The 21,532-nt window shown below is 35.9% G+C and overlaps 1 protein-coding gene across 1 annotated transcript in view; it reads left to right on the plus strand.

Annotated features, from left to right (window-relative positions):
* Map2 (microtubule-associated protein 2) overlaps positions 1-21,532 on the plus strand; it is a 92,967-nt gene that overhangs the window by 25,861 nt on the left and 45,574 nt on the right. Inside the window, exons 3-4 of the mRNA XM_013031819.1 lie at positions 15,683-15,796; positions 19,454-19,531. Coding sequence (XP_012887273.1) covers positions 15,683-15,796; positions 19,454-19,531 — 192 coding nt within the window. The remainder of the gene's footprint in view (positions 1-15,682; positions 15,797-19,453; positions 19,532-21,532) is intronic.

Here is a 21,532-nt window from a genome sequence, read left to right on the forward strand (position 1 = left end):
CACCTACTTGGGAAATAGAAATAGAGGATCACTATCGAGGCAAAAAGCATGAGCCCTTATCTAAAAGCAAATGGAAGCCAAGTACTCATAGTTTACACCTGTAATCCTAGTTACTTAGGAAGTTGAGATCTTAGAATCGAGATTCAAAGCCAGCCCAGGCAGGAAAGTCTATGAGACTCTTATCTCCAATTAGCCAACAAAAAGCCAGAGAAGTGGAGTTGTGGCTCAAGTGGTAAAGCAGCAGCTCTGAGGGAAACAAATGAAGGCTAATTTCAAGCCCAAGTGCTGACACCAAGTGCACACACACACACACACACACACACACACACACACACACAACACACACACACACACACACACACACACACACACACAAACACACACACACACACACACACACACACACACACAGATATTGAATTTGTACTGAACATACACAGACTTTTTCTATTATTAGCTAGTTAATAATATACTATAGCTAATTGGCTACAGTATAACATTTCTATAACATTTACATTGTATTAGGTATTAAAAACAAAGTATTGAAGCAGGATTAAAGTATATAAAAAACCCTAATAGGCCATATTGTAAATACCATGCCCTTTTACATGTGGAACTTGAACATGCACAGATTTGTGTATTACAGCAATCCTACAATCAGCACACTGAGGATGTAGAAGGGAAACTCTACATCTAAATCTATAGCTTGAAAATTCGATAACTTTGCCCACCTCTTCTTCAATTTGTAAAATACCATCATATCTCCTATTGCATTCTATTTGAGAGCATGTCCATGACATTCCTGTCCTTGGTGTCTTCATTTACAAGAAGTTTAAGACACAAATGATGGAGTAGCTTGCCCAGACTTGCTCAGGAAGGAAACAGGAGAGCTCATTATGGGCACAGCAATTAGGAATCCCGCACATCTTCTTCCTTCTGAGATTTCTCATAGAGCTGATGATTCATAGAGCCTTATAATCACGCTGTTGGTTGTCAGTGTTTTCAAGATTTTTTTTTACATGAGAGAGTTTCTCTTTTTTTGTTAGGAGAAGAGGGGGGTGGTTCTGGTTGTCAGAATTTATCTTTTCAATAATAGAACTTACTGAAAAACAGTCATGGAATCTGCTATTATGTGTAAGAGCCATCAACAAAAAAACCCAGGAAGTTGAAGGGTCCCATACAATGCCTTTTTACAGTCCTCCTCTTTGTAGGTGTCTTCATTCATTCAAGATCACATGAAAACCACTAGGAGACAGATCTCTTGCTTGCATACCAGTGTTCCTTCTATTGCTCCCTCTGCCAGGCTGGGAAGAGCAAGCAGGCACTTGCAGGAGCCTATAGCAGGCAGAGAGGACAATTCTCCTGATGCAGAACTTTTAACATTTATGCGCCTTGGAGCATGACATAACGTCATTACTTGATTTCCAGTTTGCAGCTTAAGTAGAGAAAGAAAGAGGAAGTTCTAAGATATTTACAAATGTGTCTGCATCCAGATGTTTAACATTAGGCTTTGATGATTTTGACAGTCCTAAGGTGCAATACTTTGAACACTAGTAAGAAACAGGTTAAAGGCCTGTGACAATGAAAAGCCAATGTCAGCTTTCGCTTGGGATAAATGCAAAGAATGCAGAAATCTCTCTGGATTATATTCCAGCTTGTGTGTGTATATCATTACTGTGCTATACTACTTGAGCCACAGCTCCATGCTTTTTAGTGGTTAAATGGATATGAGTGTCACAAACTTTCCTGCCTGGGCTGACTGTAAGCCTTGATTCTTAGATCTCAGCCTCCTGAGTAGTTAGATTAGAGGCATGAGCCACTAGTATCTAGCATTTCCCAGCATTTCAGAGCATGTTTTCCAAGCCCACTTCCTGCTTAAGATAAGGAAAGCTGGTAATTGATCAGAGCTTACAGGAGATGGGTCTTCTTCAGCCTTGTCTTGAGCTTTAACATCCACATAATTTAAACAGCCCCATGATGGACAAACACAGATATGTAAAGATATTTTTGTTGCAGTCATACATTGAACCCTGAAAACATCAATGATGGAGAAAAAGTTTATCATGTCTCATAAGCAAAAAGTAGGGAATGCTGCAAGCTTCTGTCTGTCCCCTTCTCCAGACTCAGAAAACTGAAATTTCCCTTTCTTACTCTTTCATTCTTCCCCTTGCCTCCATTTCTAGACTTGGAGATTCTCTAAGAGAAGTCTGCATCTTATTTAAATATGACCTATTGTGTACAATACCACATTAATTTGTGCAGAACAGTACAGAGCCATTTCTTCTGCAAAATGACTAAAGCCATCAGCATTACCCCCTGAGGCAAATAAACAAGCTGGCCTAACAATGCAAGAGGTTGCAGATTTTCTTCTTGTTGCCATGCCAACCACTCATCGTTCTGGCTGCCATTTCCCGGAGCTCCGCAGAGAGAGGCGGGTGCAGAGCAGTGTTATTTAGCATTCAAGGGTGGATCTGCAGAAAACCACACAGCCTCACTGCGAAGCGTCTGGGCCTGGAAGCTCCGATGGATGAGAACAGAAAATGGGGATCTTTTCAGTGCTTTCCTTCTGAAGGTTAGGCATTTGGGCTAAACCCAGTGAAAAAGACAAAGCGATTTTTTTTAAAGAAGGCAGTTTCATGAGGTTTGTACTTTGTCACGTTTGCTTTGTCTCCTGTGGCGTCTACTAGATGAAGTAGTCTGTGGGTGTTAGCTTTTGTCTTAATATGTGATTTGTTGTGCTGATGGAGATAGAAGGTGCCGGACTAACTCAGGGATAGCTTGCTTATATTGGCATGATCAAGAAGAATGGTGTGTCTTGTTTGTGCTAAGGTATAAACCTGTGTCTTGCAGCTGTTGCTAGCTGGGGCCTCTCAACGTTTTCTGAATTAGAGAAAAAGATAGATATCAAATAGTTTTTGGCTTAAATATGTAGTTACATGGTAGTTTATCCCATAGAAATCAATTTCTGCTCTTTAATCAAAGTCAAAGTTTGATGGCATTGTCATAAGCCATTCATTCTGAATCAACATAGGAAGAAAACTTGGTATCTCAAGATTTGGTTCTATTAAAGCAAATGATTCAACCCATTGAAGTATGATTTTATTCTTTGGACTATTAATTGCCTACCGGCTCTTCAAGTTATAAAGAGCAAGGAAGGGTCTATCTAACTTGATATATTGTCAATCTCAGGCTAATTTGCACACACATTTACTCCTATCTATGTTCTTAAAGAAAATGCTCCCTGCCTCCTTTTATATCTGGCTTTGTGCTAAATAATATGATCATATTACAAGAGCTTTAAAAAGCATTCAACGGACTCTAGCCCATTGACACTTTGGAAAATTGTTTTGTTGCATTTGAGTTCTTATGAAAGTGGAAAATTGTTTTGTTGCATTTGAGTTCTTATGAAAGTGGAAAATTGTTTTGTTGCATTTGAGTTCTTATGAAAGCAACAGAATTGTGCTAAGAATCCAGGCCTGTTTGTAAAAATTACTCTGTATGGGCCGTAAATATTTTTCACTTACCATCCTGTTTCTGACTAGACCTTCTTCCATCCTGTATTCTCTACTCTCTTATCATGTCTTTTTTTCTTTCTAATTGTCATCATATTTTTTTTTCTTTTGATGTTTCCCAATTGTTTTAGTTTAAAAAAGAAAACTAAAAAATTTACAGGAAAAATTCCCCAGGATTCATTTGTCGTCTGGCTCAGCCTTTGTTTTGATGAAGAATATGCAGGGCCTTTATCTGTCCTGTGATATTTCTATATTTTTTTCTCATGAAATAGAAAAGGAAAAAAGAGAAAATATAATTGTAACTTTGAAGATATAAATTGCTCAAATACTTGTGAATCATTTATCTTCAGGCAACAAAGTAGTTTTTTGAAAGGCGTGTATCCCAATATATGTATCTGCATGGATAGATATGTGTATGATACATACACACTCTGATAATACTGCTAGTTTTTGTCAAGAAAAAAATTCCACTGTGTGTCAAACATCATCTTGATGTCTGGCTTTGGGTTTGATTCTGTTTTTTTGCTGTTGTGAGGTTATTAGGTGAATGAGGACTATCTTAAACCACTGACAGGCACTAACTGTTTCCACTTCAGCATGTCGAGCCTTTTCCTCTTCCTCTAATCCCTCACACTTCATTGCTCCTTACTACATTCCATTAAGCATGTGCACTTGGCTGTCAAGTGAGTCTGGAAATTCATACCAGAAGCAAATGAATAGAACAATGGTGCTGCTTTGCAGAGCTGGTAGTTTCAGCCTTTATGAGCGGATATCATGAGCCCTGGGGGAAAAGGTACTGAACCACATGCTGCCTGCTCATGGTGCAGCTCTTCTCACAGAGTGAGTCACCATCCAATGCACTCATAAAAAATACAATTCAAACCCAGCAAAGCTGCTGAGCAGAGAAAGGAAAGCATAGGTTTCCAGGTAGTCAGGCAACTTGTAAACACATATGCAAATACTAAGTGATTATTAGAACACAGAAACACATACAAAATGCCTGTACATACAAGTGGTTGCAGGAATACTCAAAACTGTACAAGGCAAAGACCAAAAGAGTGAGTCAAGATTCCAAGAAAAGAAAATCATCTATACTAGACACGAAATTTGACTCAAGTTTTTCTGTCCAGGAAACACAGGTCAAGGCAGATAAATACCTTTGATGATCTGAGTCTTTGATTGAACTAAAAAAATCTCTTTTGCAAAACAGTTAACATTTTGCCCAACCAATCTGTGGATGTCATTCATAGCATTGTGCAACAAGTGATAGGGAAACCTTTTGGAAAGGTAGAACCATAAAGGAAAGTCTTCCATCACAGAAACACAGCTGATACCTATAAGTTTTCTCTTTTCTGACCAGGAGCAAGTACTGAGTTTCTATCTTGCTGACAGAATTGATCCAGGGAACATCTTATTGTGTTTCCTTAACTTTTGTTCCCCAAGATGGTAGGTGCTTTGAGTTATTTGAAGCTAGGGTTTTTTTTCCATCTTTTTCTCTCTTTTCATATATATTGCAGTACTTATTTTCTGTAATAGGTGCTAATAAATAGATTTTGAATTACTTCTAGAGAGAAACTTAAAACTATTGCTGATCTTGATAGAAAGCACGCAGACAAAATGATGCTACAAAATTATGTCATGTGATCAATGTATTTGTGGGCTGAAAAAGAATGCTAGAAATGAAGAGGTAAATTGAGAAACAAAGCAAAAAGGCTAGATTCACTCTTGGTGACAGAACTATATCCATGGAAACAGAAATGAATTAAGTGGGAACTATAGAATACTGTAGTAGAAGAGGATCAAAGACTTCAGATGGTCTGAAAGTGAAAAACAAGAGTTGGAAGTAAATAAAGCATATCACAGACTGAAGATAGCAGTCAGGTATCAAATGGGACACATGGTCTTGATGAAAATTACTGCATTGGAAAGACTATGAAAAGTCAAGATAAATGACCCTTCTGAATAACAGGAAACCTAAACCAAGAAACACATAGATATTAAATATTTTTCATATTGATTACTGTGAAATTGAGCCTACTGTAAGTTGGTCTTGATTGTAAATGCTGGAGAAATATCTTGTAAATGGATCTCTGAATGGCATGCCCTTTTAGGTTCTGTCTAGAAGATAAGGATTGCTTTGCTTTCCTGCTCTAGCCAGAAATTCAATAAATCTCATTTCCCACAAACCTGAAGGAAAGTTGGATACTGTATGTGATGGGTTTAATTACACATCTTTAAAGGAATATAGCAGTGGTGTCTGGCAGAGATGTTACATGCACTGTATTTAAAGGTCAGTCTGAACAAAATATGCTAAGTGCCCCCATTTTTTAGTATCCTTTGAAATTGTCTGAAGCACAACACCTACATACTGACACAGAAGTGACTTTTCTTTCCATTAGACAGTCTTTTTGTTGTCCAGACTGGCCTGGAACTCTTAGTCTGAAGTCATCTTCCTGCCTCAAGGTCCTGATTAGATAGGACTACAGACATACACCACCATGCTGTGCAAAAGTGATCTTTTTCTAAAATAAAAAAAAAACAGAAAGTAAAACAAGAAACAACAAAAAATATAAATAAAATTTGAAACTTGCACTAACTTGAAGTGACAGCATATTTTCTGCAGGCTATTTCTTACGTAATTCTTTTAAGTTCCTATTGCTGAATGAAAGAAAATAAACATTAAGTTTGAATCATGTATAGTTACCACTACATAAATCATAATATAGGAAAGGAATGTTTTTAATGGAGAAACAATGGTCACCTGCCCTCATGAGATATCTACCATGCTACCGAAATAGAATGGTTTAGTGCTTGATATGCTCTGTGTATCAGATTTAGCTCACACATGATACAAACACATTTAAAACATTGCTCAATCACTTGGCTGATTTGGTGACATAAACATAGAAATCTAGTTGGATTTCATTGTTTATAAATGAACCAAGCCCGGCACAATGGCACCAAGCTAGGCACAGGGAAGGCTGAGGCAGGAGGATCAGGAGTTTGAGGCCAGTTTGGGCTACAGAAAGAGACCCTATCTAAAGAAAAAAATGAATCAAAGCTGTTTCTGGGTAAGTTGCATCTTATGTTTTAATTCAATTTTTTCATAAGGCAAATGTTCCATAAGAAGTTCATTTTTTGTGCAAATTTAGAAAAACAATTGAGCATTCCTTCACTTCTAACAGAAATGTTTAAATCTCCTAGGGTTTGAATATTGATAAGTTCCAATGCTCTCTTGTCTTCTCTAATACAAGTAATGGTAGAAAATCCACATAAAGTGTCTTTCCTCACCAGGAATGCTGGAAAAATTCAGTCACCTAAGATGCTAAATTATTTTGGAAACTCTATCTGGTGAAGATGTTGAAGTAGTTTACTTTGCTCCAGGAAATTTAAGACTGATTACTATACAGGAAATATTAAAGTTGCAATTTGACTTTGCAAAACAAGTATAAATACAGATTAAGAGAACAATGTGCTTTTTCACTCATTATCATTGACATACTTTCCTATGACAATATTGGAGCCTTTGAGAGAAATCTGATTCCTATATCGTTATGGCCTCATGGATTGTGCTTGGTATGACCAATGAAATCTGTAGACAGAATATAATATGTGGCTATAGTAACATCTGGGACCAGCCTTGAGAAAAAATATAAAGTAAATAAAGCATGTCTTGACACTTTTCCATCTACTTCTTCAATGGCATTTCTTTATTTTCTTCAAGTCATCAGTAATCACATGTTCATATGCCTCATATCCCACCCTCAATTCCATTGCCAAACCCAGTCACCTTCCCTACATCCTGCTTTCTCAAAAGAGCATCCTGCTCTTGTATGTTCAGATCTACCACACCATCAAAATCTGCCTTGGTCTTTCTTCTGGGTTCCTCCAAAGAGGAAAAATGCAGCCATCATTACTGCAATAAGTACACAACATTAGAGCAAACTCCTCAATGTAAACTTTTATTTCAACAGATCTCTCCGAAGTTTCAAAATAGGATTTATATGTTAGCTGTAAATCTAGAAAGATAACCTTTTAAGTAGTCATTATGTTATCTATTTCTTGTTTGTCATACATAATTGATCTTTTGTATCTTACAGTTCAAGAGAAATTCCGTTAACATTTTCTATGAAATGGATTAATCAGTATAGAGAACAGAATAGTCATCTTTATTATAGAGTATTTTTACATGAAAAATGTCTTAAAATATACCAGAGACCTTGATTTTCTGTGTGTGCCAGTCCTGGGGTTTGAACTCAGGGCCTGGATACTGTCTCTGAGCTTCTTTTTGCTCAAGTGTAGCACTCTACCACTGCCACTTGAGCTACAGTTCTCATTGGTTTATTAGAGATGAGAGTCTAATGGGCTTTCCTGCCTGGACTGGCTTTAAACTATGACCCTATAATCTCAGCCTCCTGAGTAGCTAGGAATATAGATATAAGCCCCTAGCACCCTGAACTTTGCTTTCACCAATATACAATAGTATCAAAGTACAAAAATAATATTGAATTTTACATTTTCCAAAATGTTCTTGCAAAATCTCTTTAATTAACTTCTCATAGATACTTGCAGAACATCTTTAACTATCATCAATTTTACTTTGGAATTTTTCCAATGAAGGTGCCAAATTACCTTATATGGTGCTGAGCTTTTATTTCAATTACATTTTACACAAACATAGAAGGGTGGCTCCAATATATTTTTTCTCATTTTTTTTCTTTTTGCTTTCTTAGTTCTGTCTGATGTATATTAATTTATAGTTATTAGACATTAATATAAAGTTATTACCTATTATAAATATATTAATATATCTATTTATTAGAATCACTAGATTCTAATAATAATAATGTCTCACGTTATCTCTATCTGTATACATTTGTAACTTGAAAAACTATAATGAATTTCTATACTTATCACTAAATTAAAGACCATAAAGTCCTTTGGTATGCTGGTACAAAGAGAATCATTGTGAACAATATTTTATAGAGTTTCAAAGGGCAAACAAAAATATGTATTTTCTGGTGGACAGTCACTTATTTAAAACATTCATATTGCATGAAATGCCTGCTAAAAAGAAAGCCTACTAATTATGATCATGATGCTGTGGCCATGTCATTCTCAACAAAGTGCTGAGATTGAAGGTCTGGTAAAACTGTAATTATGAAGAAGCCATGTTGGTTTCTCCATGGGCTGACTGAATGTACTCATAATGTAAGAACTTTCCCTATCACGTAGCTCGTAAGTTCAACATGTTTCTGGGTCATAACATCTCCAAAAACTTGATTACATTGTGGTGGAAATAAGGCAGAAGGGGCCAAGGACATGTTATCTAATATAATGTTTTGTTTTGTTTTGTTTTGTATTTACCATCCTAAAGGAAAGGTATGAGTTTGTGGAAGCAGCTGGTAAATACTATTGCTGGTATGAAGAGAAGTTACATTTTAAAAGTTCATTTTGGTGGCCTTTTTGAGTAATCTAGAATGTTTGTTCATTTTTCCATATCATCTGTCTTGGATATTTCTAGGTATTGACACTTGAGACACATTAACTTTTTTTTTTTTCATAAGAAACCATTCCTTCACTTGTGGTATCCAGTTCCTTAAATGCTTCCAAATACAGATTCGACTTTAAACCCTGGAAGAAACCCCTATTTGTATGAGTATAATTTTACATTTAGCTATATAAGCATGCACGCACGTGCGCACGCACACACACACACACACACACACACACACACACACACACACACACACTATATTTTGTTTGCTTCCAGCTAGATTTATCCAAAGTCTCTTTGATCACTATTTCATCTTAATGTTTCTAATAATCCATTCTCTCACAAGTCCTCAAAGAGTGATTCAATGGTAAAGGTTTGACAAGATAACAAACAGTGCTTTTCAAAATTCCAAAAGCATTATCAATTCCCACAATGTCTAAATAATTGTATATTTGTTGATAGGAAATCTATTAGGAAATTTCAGGGGGAACTTTCTCAAAATTAATCTGCATAAATACAGTATTACAACTTTACTTAATTAGTAAGTATATGGGTTACAAACAATAACATGGTCATGTACATATTACCATATTGGAAACCACCAGCATCATGGCCAGGCAAAAACTTGAACTACAACATGCTTAGTATAAAAATAGATATACACTATTCATTTACTATTTTTCTTCTGCTTAAATATGTTTCTTTTTTCCTATTTTCATGTAGAGCCTCAAATTTGAAACACAGTTTACCAGAAGATACTATTTCTACTCTATGCTTTTCAATGTGCTTTTCTTTACTCCATCATGTAGTATCCTACTTAACCTTCGATATCTTTTCACAGATAATTGTCTTACGTTGCTACACCAGTTGATTTGACCAAATTTAAATACTAGGCTAGTTTTGCTAAAGCTCTAAATACTTTGAATCTTTATTGTAATGTTGAAATGTAATCTACACAAGATGGTGTGTGAGCACATAGGTTGGGATAGGGAACAATAGAAAGGAGAAAGTTCTCCCATAACCTTACAGTCACAATCCTAGTCCCTCAGTTTTCAAAAACTAAGAATGGCTAGATGAGTTACTGTGGAAGGAACACTAGATATCTGTGGTTTCTACTAGAAAAATGAAAGAAGTATGCAGATACCCTTCCACAAGATTGTCTCCACCTTCAAGCACAAGTTAAATATAGAACCCTTGTATCTCCCACCATATTGACAATATTGAGCTTCTTCATCTGTACCAGAAAATCTAAGAAATTCTCTTAGATTTGTGAACATGAATTCTTATCTTAAAAGCATTTATCTCCATAAACTAATTTTACTCAAATGCACTTCTCTTCATATGCTAACTGGGTCCTTGTTTTAATTGCTAACTAACAGCTAATCCTTAGAAGAACTATTCTGAAGGAAAGGCTTGTAGACAGAGATCTGTAACTGCAAGGGTAACAGATGTGACCCTATGATATCATCTGGAGGCTGACTAGAGTGCAATATTCCAATACTGGCCTCTTTAATGAATACAAATATACCAAGGAAACAAACACCCCCCCACACACACACAAGATCCCCAACAGTCTGTTCTTTCTGTTCCATCTCCAATTCTTTACAGGAAGTAGTTTCAAAGTAAGCACTTACTCTCCAAATTAAGCAAGGAGTAGAAGAAAGGAACTTTTTTGTTCCTATTTTATGAATATATCTAGGGTAATTGTTTAACAAAGCACTTCAAACTTCATAGTGCATGCCTTGTTGACTAGTTTCCATCAGCAGCAGTAATTAGAATTGGTTTCCTAGGTAACCATTCTGTGCTCTACTGAGAAGAACCTTTTCTTGACAGGAGCATTCTGTTTTAAATTGTTTTGTTTCTTCTTCCACAATTGTGCAGTACACTTATTTGTCATTTCATTTAACATAGAATTATTATGCCCATGAGTCTTAAAAGCAAAAATATTAATTGACTTTTATATTCGTATGCTTTAATTTACTTACTTTGCTTTTAACCACCTGAATGAACTCAACTGAAATATGTTCTCGGGCATATGCCAACTTGCTTGGAATTTGTGTTCACAGTCTAGTTGGTGAACCTATGCATGTTCAAGTAATCACAGCTGGTCCTGATGAAAATCCAAAAGGTACACATTTAAAAACAAATTTCCAAGTCTACCAACAATGTCATGTATAACGCAACCCTGTTAAAATTTTCAGGGCTATTTGGAGAGTTTCACCTTCATTCACTTGGCATTAACCAGCCAAGTAATATTGATAGTCCAATAGAACAAGATAAGCAAACTGAAAATATAAGCTAAAAACAAGACCTGAGCCTTTCTTTAAAAAGTTGAAAGGATTGGCTGGCATATGGCTCAGTTGGAGAGAGCATGCTCAAAACCCTAGGTTCAATTCCCACAAGAAGAAAAGAAGAGACATAATAAATACTTTACCAAATAATACATGGCAGGAGCTAATTCATTGTCTATTAGGCAATAGTCAGACATTTACTGGAAAAAATTACAAAATCATATCAATTTATGACCAAAGCTATTATATCTTACCTACATGGAGTCAGATACATAAATAAATTAGTACTTAATCAATATTATTTCATGTAATTGTCACAAAACACCTAACGATGAATAAACCTTATATTCCCACTTTACAGATGTGGTATCTAAAGTTTAGAGGAATGAATATCCTTTAATCATCATGACTTCTAAGAGTTGGAAGCAGAATTGATCCTAGGTTTTCTTAGTTAAAATAATTATACTATTATTTTAGAAAAAGGCAACAGGTTGCTTTTATCCATTGTTTTGTCAATATAGATAACTTGATGTTAGGGGAATGAACCCCAAGATAAGTATTCAAATGGTTTTTTTTGTTTTTTTTTCCTTTCATGCAATTGTTTCTAACATATTTATAAGATGATTTCTTTGTTGCTTTGTATGTCCCTCCCCCACAGTATAACCCATGGTTCACTGTGTTTGATGTTGGTGTAATTTGTGGAGGGGAAGGGAAAAAACAAATCGTTCAAATAGGGATACAGGTGGAACCATTGCAACAATGTGATGTACAACTCCTTATGTCGAAAAACGAACTTTACATCTTTGGTGGGGGATGGGGGGGAGGACCGTCTGGGGAGAGGAGGGGAGTATGGGAAGGGATGGGAAGGGGAAACAAAGAGGAGGCAACAATGCTTGATAAGAAATGTACTTGTATGGTATTCTCACAATAAAAAAAAATGCATGAAAGTTTAGGCTAACTAATGTCAGCAAGTAACCAATGGCCCCATGTTACAACAACTTGTCTTCAAGATCGGGTTAAATACTTTTTTTTTAATTGGGAGAGGAGGGCTGGTACTGGGCTATTAACTCAGGGTTCCATGCTGTTGCTTATCTTTTCACTCAAGGCTGACACTAGCATTTTGCTAGTTAACTAGAGATAAAGAGTCTCTCAGATATTTCTTCCTAAACAAGCTTTTAAAAATGATCCTCAGATTTCAGCTAGACGGATAGGCATGTACCTGACGATAAGCCTCTTTAAATGAGTCACTTGAAGTACCTAGCTTTCACACAAGTTTTCTAAAACATGTGCAAAAAGAAACTTAAGTTTTTCCATACACTTTTATTGAACTGTCAAAGTTAAACACAGTTAAAAATTATTTTTCTCTCAGCCAATACATCTAAAATAAATAATACTGTTTTGCTGACACCAAATACTACTCATAGTTGAAATATAGTGCATTTTGTTTAGGTTGTCTTAATGAGGAATTTGATTTTCTTCCTATTCATGTATATTTAGGCTATATGACATGCTCATTTTTACAGTCCCCTTCATTGGTATACATTGGTATACATTTGATCTCCCCTAGTGTGACTAAGTTTGCTATAGATTAAGATTACTTCTGTTTTCTTTAATTATCCTTCAACATTTAAAATGGTTCTTATCAGTGTCAAAATGATATACAATATATACTATATCCTATATACAATCCCAAAGATGAAAGCAATGGAAAGACGAAGCAATGGAACATTATCAGTTTATAGTCTATTCATAAAGACTAATGGACATTTGAACCATTTGATTGACTCATCTTCCCGATATGAAAAAAAAACTGATTGACATAAAATAACTTATAGAATGGAAAGTCCATTAACAAGTATACAAGAATCTGACACTCCCATTTAATTAATACTCTTCAAAAATACATTAATTTCTTCAACATTAATAGAATGACATAATTTGGCAGTTTTCCTTAGCAGGTACAATCACAAGCATTTACTATTTCTGATTTGTGCAAATATAATGAACAAAGTTATCACATAAATTTTCACCCTTAAAAATATTGCATTAGCTGGGTGCCAGTGACTTACACCTATAATCCTAGATACTCAAAAGGCTGAGATCTGAGGATTGAGGTTCAAAGCCAGCCTGGGCAAGAAAACCTGTGAGAGACTCTTACTTCCAATTAACTACCAAAATAAAAAACCAGAAATGGAGCTGTGGCTTAATTAGTAAAGCACTAGCCTTGAGCTGAAAAGCTCAGAGACAGTACCAGGCTTTGAATTCAAGCCCCAGGACAAGCAGGAATTTTAAAAAGTATGTTAACCATCCAGTCTAAGTAAATCTCTATGAAAGAAGCTTCGAGAAGAGTCCTTGACTTGGGACCTAATCTATCAAGGAGATAAGATATGCAAACCTGTATCTTCAATTTAGGAAGACTTCTTGGTCCTAAATAGGAAAATGAAAATTTTTGCCTAAGTACTAATAGGAAGATGAAAGAATGATCCAGAAGTCACAGAGCTCTGTAGGTGTTTCCGTTTCTGCCACATTTTGCTCTCTTCCTCCATTACTCTTCCCTAAAATGTCTGCATAAAACACTGGGGTGCTAGAAGAAGCTATATTGTTCTGTTGATTTTTAAATATTAATATTACATTGAAAATTAATATCTATACCAATGCTCAAAAACTATTGAGTTCTTTTAGTAGTAGTATTAAACAAGATGTTAGAGCTGGGATTTTTTATGCATTTAATTTTTTGTAGCCCATTTTATAATTCTGTTCTCAGTAGAGGTATCACTCTGGGAGCCCATCCTCTTATAGGAATGTTCATAGAATCCTTATCCAGAAACCTGGCCTCATGACCACACACAACCCTACCCTTCCTCCTCCTCTTCCTCCTTCACCTCCTCCTCCTCCTCTGAACTTCTTGCCTATAAAGCAGGAACAATCATGGTGAATAATTCAATAAAGATGATGAGGAAAAGCACCTTAGCAGAGCATGCACATAGTGCACACTATATATAAACCAATCAGAAAATGTTAAATATTGAAATATATTCTAAAATGTTTTAAAATATATATATGTTGTTTTTAAATATGTTTTTATGATCACTAGTGCTACTCTAGTAAGGAAGTTAAACATATAAGACCAATTTACTCAAGCTGATAAACCACCTTTGAAAATTTAGATTATGTCTGTCCAAATTGATTACTAACCCCCACAACTCAAGTTTACTACATTCTCTATCATCCTGGATGAAGTGAGGAAGAATTTTCTTCAAAGAGGTCAAAATGTAAATGAGTCAGACAAATAAAATCAAGTAGATCTTCCAAAACTTGTGTATGTGAGTGTGCAAATTTGGATCATATATGATAATACATTTTAAATTATGAACCAATTCCAGTTATCTTAACTAAAATAATAAGAACAAATCTGAACACACTCTTCCTTCCATCATATAACCTGTGTCTACTAGAAATATGAATTGGTTTATTTTCTAGTATGGTTATTGCTTTTATTAAGAAATGGAAAAATGTTAAAGTATGTAGAATTTATTTCTAATATAAAATACATTTTTAATCTCAAAAGGCACTTTCCTTTTTAGTTGAAGTTAGGTAAAACATTATTATTGTATTTTGGGTTTTTTGTTGTCATTTTGGTTTGGTTTGTTTTTTCCCCCCTAGTTGGGTTATATTATAGTTAACACTATCAATTGAGCATGTCAATTAAAGCCCTCAAACTAGTTATTTTAACATTTCTCATACTGATCATTTTAGTGAATGATTGTGTTTGCAAGGTGAGTATATATAGTATAGCCAAAATGATCTTTAAAACATGGACTACCTAGAAAAGTAGTGTTTCTTTAGAAAAAGTATGATATATCATTGCCCTGTATTTCAAAAGATTGTTATCATTCCAGATTTTTAGAATTTATCTTGTTTGCACTGCTCCATTTAATCACAAATATACATTTTGAGGAACTTTATGTTTTAAATAAAGATATTTCTGCAAAGGAGCATACAGATTTACTTGAATAGTATTTTTTAGTGAAACAATGATGGAAACCAAAATAAATTCCCTCTTGTCTGTTTGAACATGAACTTGGTACAAAGACTTGAGTTTCTGTAAAACAGTTTTAAGAAATAAAGTTTCATTTTCAATCCAGTAATTATTTTGTTAGCTGCATGTTCCTTTTGTGTAGTCTTTAGAATGCCAACTCCTTTCATTAATCCATCTCTAAATATATGTTTGATTTTTATATACAAGGAAAAAGTGCATTACACTTCATGAAGAGAAGGCAGTGAAACTGAAATTCTAGTCCCCAGTACTACGTGGAGACTTTTCCTCTTTGTGACCTGGTTTTGATTCCTCACTGTTCCCGTTTGTCATCTTCTCTTTTCAGAGGAGGTATCTGCAAGGATAGTTCAAGTAGTCACTGCTGAAGCTGTGGCAGTCCTGAAAGGCGAACAAGAGAAAGAAGCCCAGCACAAAGACCAGCCCACAGCTCTGCCATTAGGTAAATGAGAAGAGCCTCAGATCCAGGGGCCGCTCTGCTCCCCACAGGTCAATGTTCACGTTCAAAGAGAGCTTCCATCTTTATACATCATCTTTACATGTCACATTCACTCATCACCTACAATGGGCAACAAAGGGACCTATTTCCTCTTCCTTGGCAGGTTTATTGGTAGTACCTTGGTGGTTTTCAGAATGATAAGCCTACAGTCAGATATTCCTAACAGGTCTTTAACTTAATATTGTAGACCTTTACAAGATTGCTTGACAGTCCTGCCCTCCAGCTAGAAGGAAAATGAACCAAAATTTCAATAAGAAATGATTGTTTCCCTTTATGGGGTTGGGTAAATGACTGTCTATACTGTAGTCTTCTTTCCAGTCTTTCTGAAGTGTATACGCAAAAGCTATAGATTCTTGCTAGATTCTTGGCCTGTCTGTGGATACAGAGATAGCCTGTCTCTCTCCCTTGGTCATAAATGAAATTCCCTCCAGTACCAGATAGCCAAGGAGAACACTCATCCAAAGGTTCACTGCCCTGTCAGAAAGTTAAGTTGAGGGCTGGGAAGGTGGCTCCATGGAAGAGTACTTGCCTTGCATGCATGAGGCCCTGGGTTTGATTCCTCAGCACCACATAAGCAGAAAAAGCCGGAAGTAGTGCTGTAGCTCAAGTGGTAGAGCACAGACCTAGAGCTGAAGAGCTGAGGGACAGCGCACCAGCCCAGAGTTCAGACCCACAACCAATAAAAAAAGAAAAAAGAAAGTTAGATTGATCAACTGATCAAGTGATAGATAGAAATACATGTATATACATGCAGAGATATACAAGAGCATCTTTTGTTAATCAGTTAATTGGGTGTATATACCCAATCTACAGAAAGTACTCTTTGAAGTCCTAAAAACTGTACACATCCATTTCCTGTCTTACAATCTTATTTATCCTTAATATTTGATTTCCTGCTTAGTGTTCCTTCAGGTGTCTATTAAAAAGTGAATAATAAAGATCTTTTACTTCCCCCCAAAATAATTTTCAGTATACAAATTATTTTTGTTCTGTTTTTTGGGGGGGAGTTATATTTATTTTTTGTGCTAGTACTGGCGTTTAAACTCAGGCTCTTAGCTTTTTGGCTCAGGACTGGCGCTCTATCACTTGAACCATTACTCTACTTCCAGCATTTTGCCAGTTAATTAGAGATAAGTGTCTCACAGATGTTCCTGCCTGTGCTGACTGAACCATAATCCTCAGATCTCAGCCTCCTGAGTAACTAAGAGTACAGGCATGCACTAAAGGCTCCTCAACTAGTATAATATTTTCTTAATCTGAGTGTTTTGAATATCAACAATTATTTTTCTCTTAAACAGAGAAGAAAAGTTATCTAACATAAACATAACCTTCAGTCTGTTGTTTACTTCTATTCTTTGACAGAAAATTCAGTTTTTAAAATTTCAGATCTTTTCAGATATGTTTTTATTATCTTTAATAAGTCATTGTACAAAGGGGTTACCATTCAACTAAGTAATTTATCAATATAGTGTATCTTGATGAATGTCACACCTTTTATTACTCTCTCCATCGCTCCCAACTCCACCCCTTCCCTCAATTTTCTTAATTTTGTAGGATATGTCTACATTCTCCCTTCTTCCTATCTTTGTTCATCTGCTTTCCCCCCCCCCCCACACACACACATACTTGACACTGCCTTCCTTTTTTGATTTCCTGTTTCCTAGAATTTATGTTGGTGGTCTGTGAATTAGCCTTCCTAAGGCATTATACCATTTGACTTCTCCCCTGAATCTACCATATTTCAGTTAAACATTTTTGTATACTTCTATAACACTCCAGAGTGTTTACTTATATGTGTATAAATTAATGTAAGAAAAGATGCATCCTTTGTACCTCTGGACCGCACCTACTTCACGTAATTTTTTCCAGGTCCTTTCATTTCTTTTGAAATGATGTAATATCGTTCTTTCTAATGGATGAGTAAAATTCTGTGGTATATATATATATATATATATATATATATATATATATATATCACATTTTCTTGATCCACTCGTTCACTAAGGGGCATCCGGGCTGATTCCATACCTAAGCTATGGTGAATAGTGCTGCAGTGAACATGGATATGCAGGTGGCTTTATGGTATCCTAGTTTGTAATCTTTTGGATAAAGACCCAAGAGTGGAATTGCTGAATCACAAGGTAGTTAGGTCATAAAGGCCCCACAGGGTCTAGGAACTAAAAGCATCATCTATCATCCAAAGCTGCCTCCAGTCACTGCTTAATGCCACTGAAATTCATATAATCTTTAGAAGAGATTTAGACATGACCTAAAGATATACTTCCTTTTGAAATTCCTTCCTTCATAGAGGAGTCAAAAGGAAGGCACCTGAGGAGAAAACCTCCGTAAACTGTGAGTGTTGCATCTTTTAGAACCTTCCTGAAAGACCAGAAGATAATATCACCCAGTGCATCAATCTGTCCCTGGTCTGTGCCTGGCTAAACAGCTTCATTTTTCTTTTTTCTTTCTTTCTTTCTTTTTTTTTTATTGTGAGAATACCATACAGAGGAGTTACCATTACATGGGCAAGATAGCTTATCAAGCATTGTTGTTGCCTCCTTGTTGTTTCCCCTTCCCATCCCTTCCCCCCCTCCCCTCCCCCCAGCCGATCCTCCCCTCCACCCTCCACCAAAGTTGTTAAGTTTGTTTTTCGACATAACGACTTGTACATCTCATTGTTGCAGTGAGTCCACCATATCCCTAGTTAAACAATTTGTTTTTTTTTCCCTTCCCCTCCACAAATTATACCAACATCAAATACAGTGAAAGTATGGGTTATACTGTGGGGGAGGGACATACAAAGCAACATAGATATCATCTTACAAATATGATAGAAACATGGGCTGGGATGTAGCTCAGTGGCAAAGCGCTTGCCTAGCAAGTGCAACGTCCTGGGTTCGATCCCCAGTACCAAAAAAAAAAAGAAAAAGACAAATATGATAGAAACAATTGCATGAAAGGAAAAATAAAAAACAAAAAAAATCTGAATACTTATCTTGGGGTTCATTCCCTTAACATCAACTTATCTGATCTTTTCTGCTTGACTCAGACATACACTAGTTATTGCAAATAAGGGAAACCATTTTTCTAAGAATACATAGAGATGAATAGCAACATTAAATTAGGTGATGGAAAATATTATTCTAAAAAATGTGGTAGCATTTTTATATATAGCTAGTATAACTGGCATATTTTTAATGTTTCCAGATCAAGTAGTTGGGCAACTTACCATCCAATATCTTCTTTTGGTCTAACTTTATCTAAACTATGTACATGTTTTTCCTGGTATATGAAGGCCAAATGAAATACATTATGAATGGAACAACTAGACTAAAATAAGTGAGATTCATGATACAGTTTTACCATTTATGTCTAATCCATTTTTGTGGGGAAGACAAAATGTTTTTCTTGAAGAATATTGAATACTTACCTTACTCTAAGTTGTCAAAAATGTGAATCAGGACAAGGCCTAATGATAAGTCACATGTAGATTACAATTTAATTATTTACTGAATTTTACAGAGGGTTTTTTGAATGGCAGAATTACTTGCAAATACTATTAATTGTCATATCTGTTTTCTCCTTTTTCTAAATCCTCAGCAGCTGAAGAGACAGCTAATCTGCCCCCTTCTCCACCCCCATCACCAGCCTCAGAACAGACCATTCCAGTGGAGGAAGGTAAGGCCTGACTTTGCAGGGTTTATCTTCTCAGAAGCGGTAAGCAATAAACATTGACCCACAAGCCATAGACTACAGCACTGGTCAATATGGGATCCAGCATTGGAGTTTTGTTTCATGTAGTCAAGAAGAAACAAAGTGCTCAAATAAATATGTAGTTCTTTATCTATATAAAATCTGAAGTAGAAGAATATGGAAATATACTGGATAAAGAAAAGGATACCTTTGTGTTTAAATTGCTAGACAAAGTATAGAGAATCAATATCTAATAGGTACTGTTTGGAGAAAGAAAATACCCATTTTGTGACTAAACAAAAAAAAATGTAATCCATTATAGCAAGAATCATACTTACCTATGAGATCACTAGAAATATCCCAAATTATCTGTTTTGCTTCTGTTTTCCCCAGGGCCTGGGCAATGACATACTCTCCAGAAATATTAGTAAATCAAAAGGTTAATAAATAAACCTGATAGTGAGAGCAATGAACTAAAAGCTGAGACCATGGTTGTTGTTTTTTTCTTGTAGAGGTCTGTTACTGCCCATGAATACATTCATGCACTAGCATGCCTCGGAATGCCATCTCAGCTCTCCAGTTCTCATTGATAAAACAGAGGCATGCCTTTGAAGACCATCCATTCAGAATCTCAGATCAAAGACACTAAATTATGTTAACACAGCAGAGGAAGGAGCATTGGCTCTCCTTTTCCTGTGACTCTTTTAATGATGCACAAAAGCTGACTGATCTAAGTGAGCAAAATAATAATGGTTTGTTTTCAATTTCCATATACTAAAATCAGAATTTTAAAACTATTCCATTTTATTCTTTTTCTTTTCTTTTTTGGGGGGGGAGGGGGGAGGGTCCTGTCGTGAGGCCTGAACTCTGGGCCTGGGCGCTGTCCCTCAGCTCTTCAGCTCAAGGCTAGTGCTCTACCACTTGAACCACAACACCACTTCTGGCTTTTTTCTTTTTGCTTATGTGGTGCTGAGGAATCGAACCCAGGGCCTCGGGCATGCAAGGCAAGCACTCTACCACTAAGCCACCTTCCCAGCCCCTTTATTTTTTTTCTTATTTACTTATTTTTCCTTTTTCTGTCATTTTAGAATCCTTTCATTGTGACAACATTGAGTAACATTTGTCATGAAAGAGTTATTCTTTTACAATTTGTAACTAGGTTAATTTAAAACGTTGTTTGATTTCCTTAATATCAAACTCTAAATTACTGAACTGCATAGGGCCAAGTCCAAATACTTTTATTTTTGTCACAGTTTTGTTCACCCAAAAATTTTTAACATGGCTATTCTCTCTTTAAACAATGTGCTTCTTTTCCTCCAAATTTAATACCTGAGGTAGTGTTAAACACAATTATTCTAAAGAAGGAAAAGAGGTTTCAGGAATATAATTAATGTGTATTAGCAACTGATGATTAATATCTTAAATAGGATTTAATTTTTTTAACTTATAGATTTGAAAACTTTTTTTCTCAGCCTGGTACCTAATTTCTTGAACCCCTACAACATTCTAGAAGTTCTTCAAATTTTGGGTATATATGCTCATGACAACATAGAAACAATCCCTGTGTTTAAGGAACACATTATTTAATGGAAGACAGAAACCCAGTATATAAGCTTACAGATAATTAAAGAGTGGATTAGCACCAGGAAGGGAAATGAACTAGGGGCCTTCAGATAGAGGAGAGAAGGGAATCTTGCCTTCGTGGAAGGGGAGGTAATGGTTAGCCTAGAACCATGAGGAAGTGTTGGTCATGCAAAGATGGAAGAAAAGGGTACTTCAGGAAGTGAAAGAAGCAGGATATACAAAGGGCACGCAGATGGGCAGTAGATATCATGCTCTAAAATAAGGGTCCATGCCTAATGGGTAGTAAGGAAGGGGTAGAAGAGTGAAGGAAAGACAGTGAGCATCAGCCAGCTGGGGTTTTACCACAAAGGAAATACTAGATTTTACTCCAAATGTACTTGGAAGAGCTACTGGAGAGTTGTA

Source organism: Dipodomys ordii, unplaced genomic scaffold (assembly GCF_000151885.1).
Source record: "Dipodomys ordii isolate 6190 unplaced genomic scaffold, Dord_2.0 Scaffold1, whole genome shotgun sequence".
Taxonomy (NCBI): Eukaryota; Metazoa; Chordata; class Mammalia; order Rodentia; family Heteromyidae; genus Dipodomys; species Dipodomys ordii.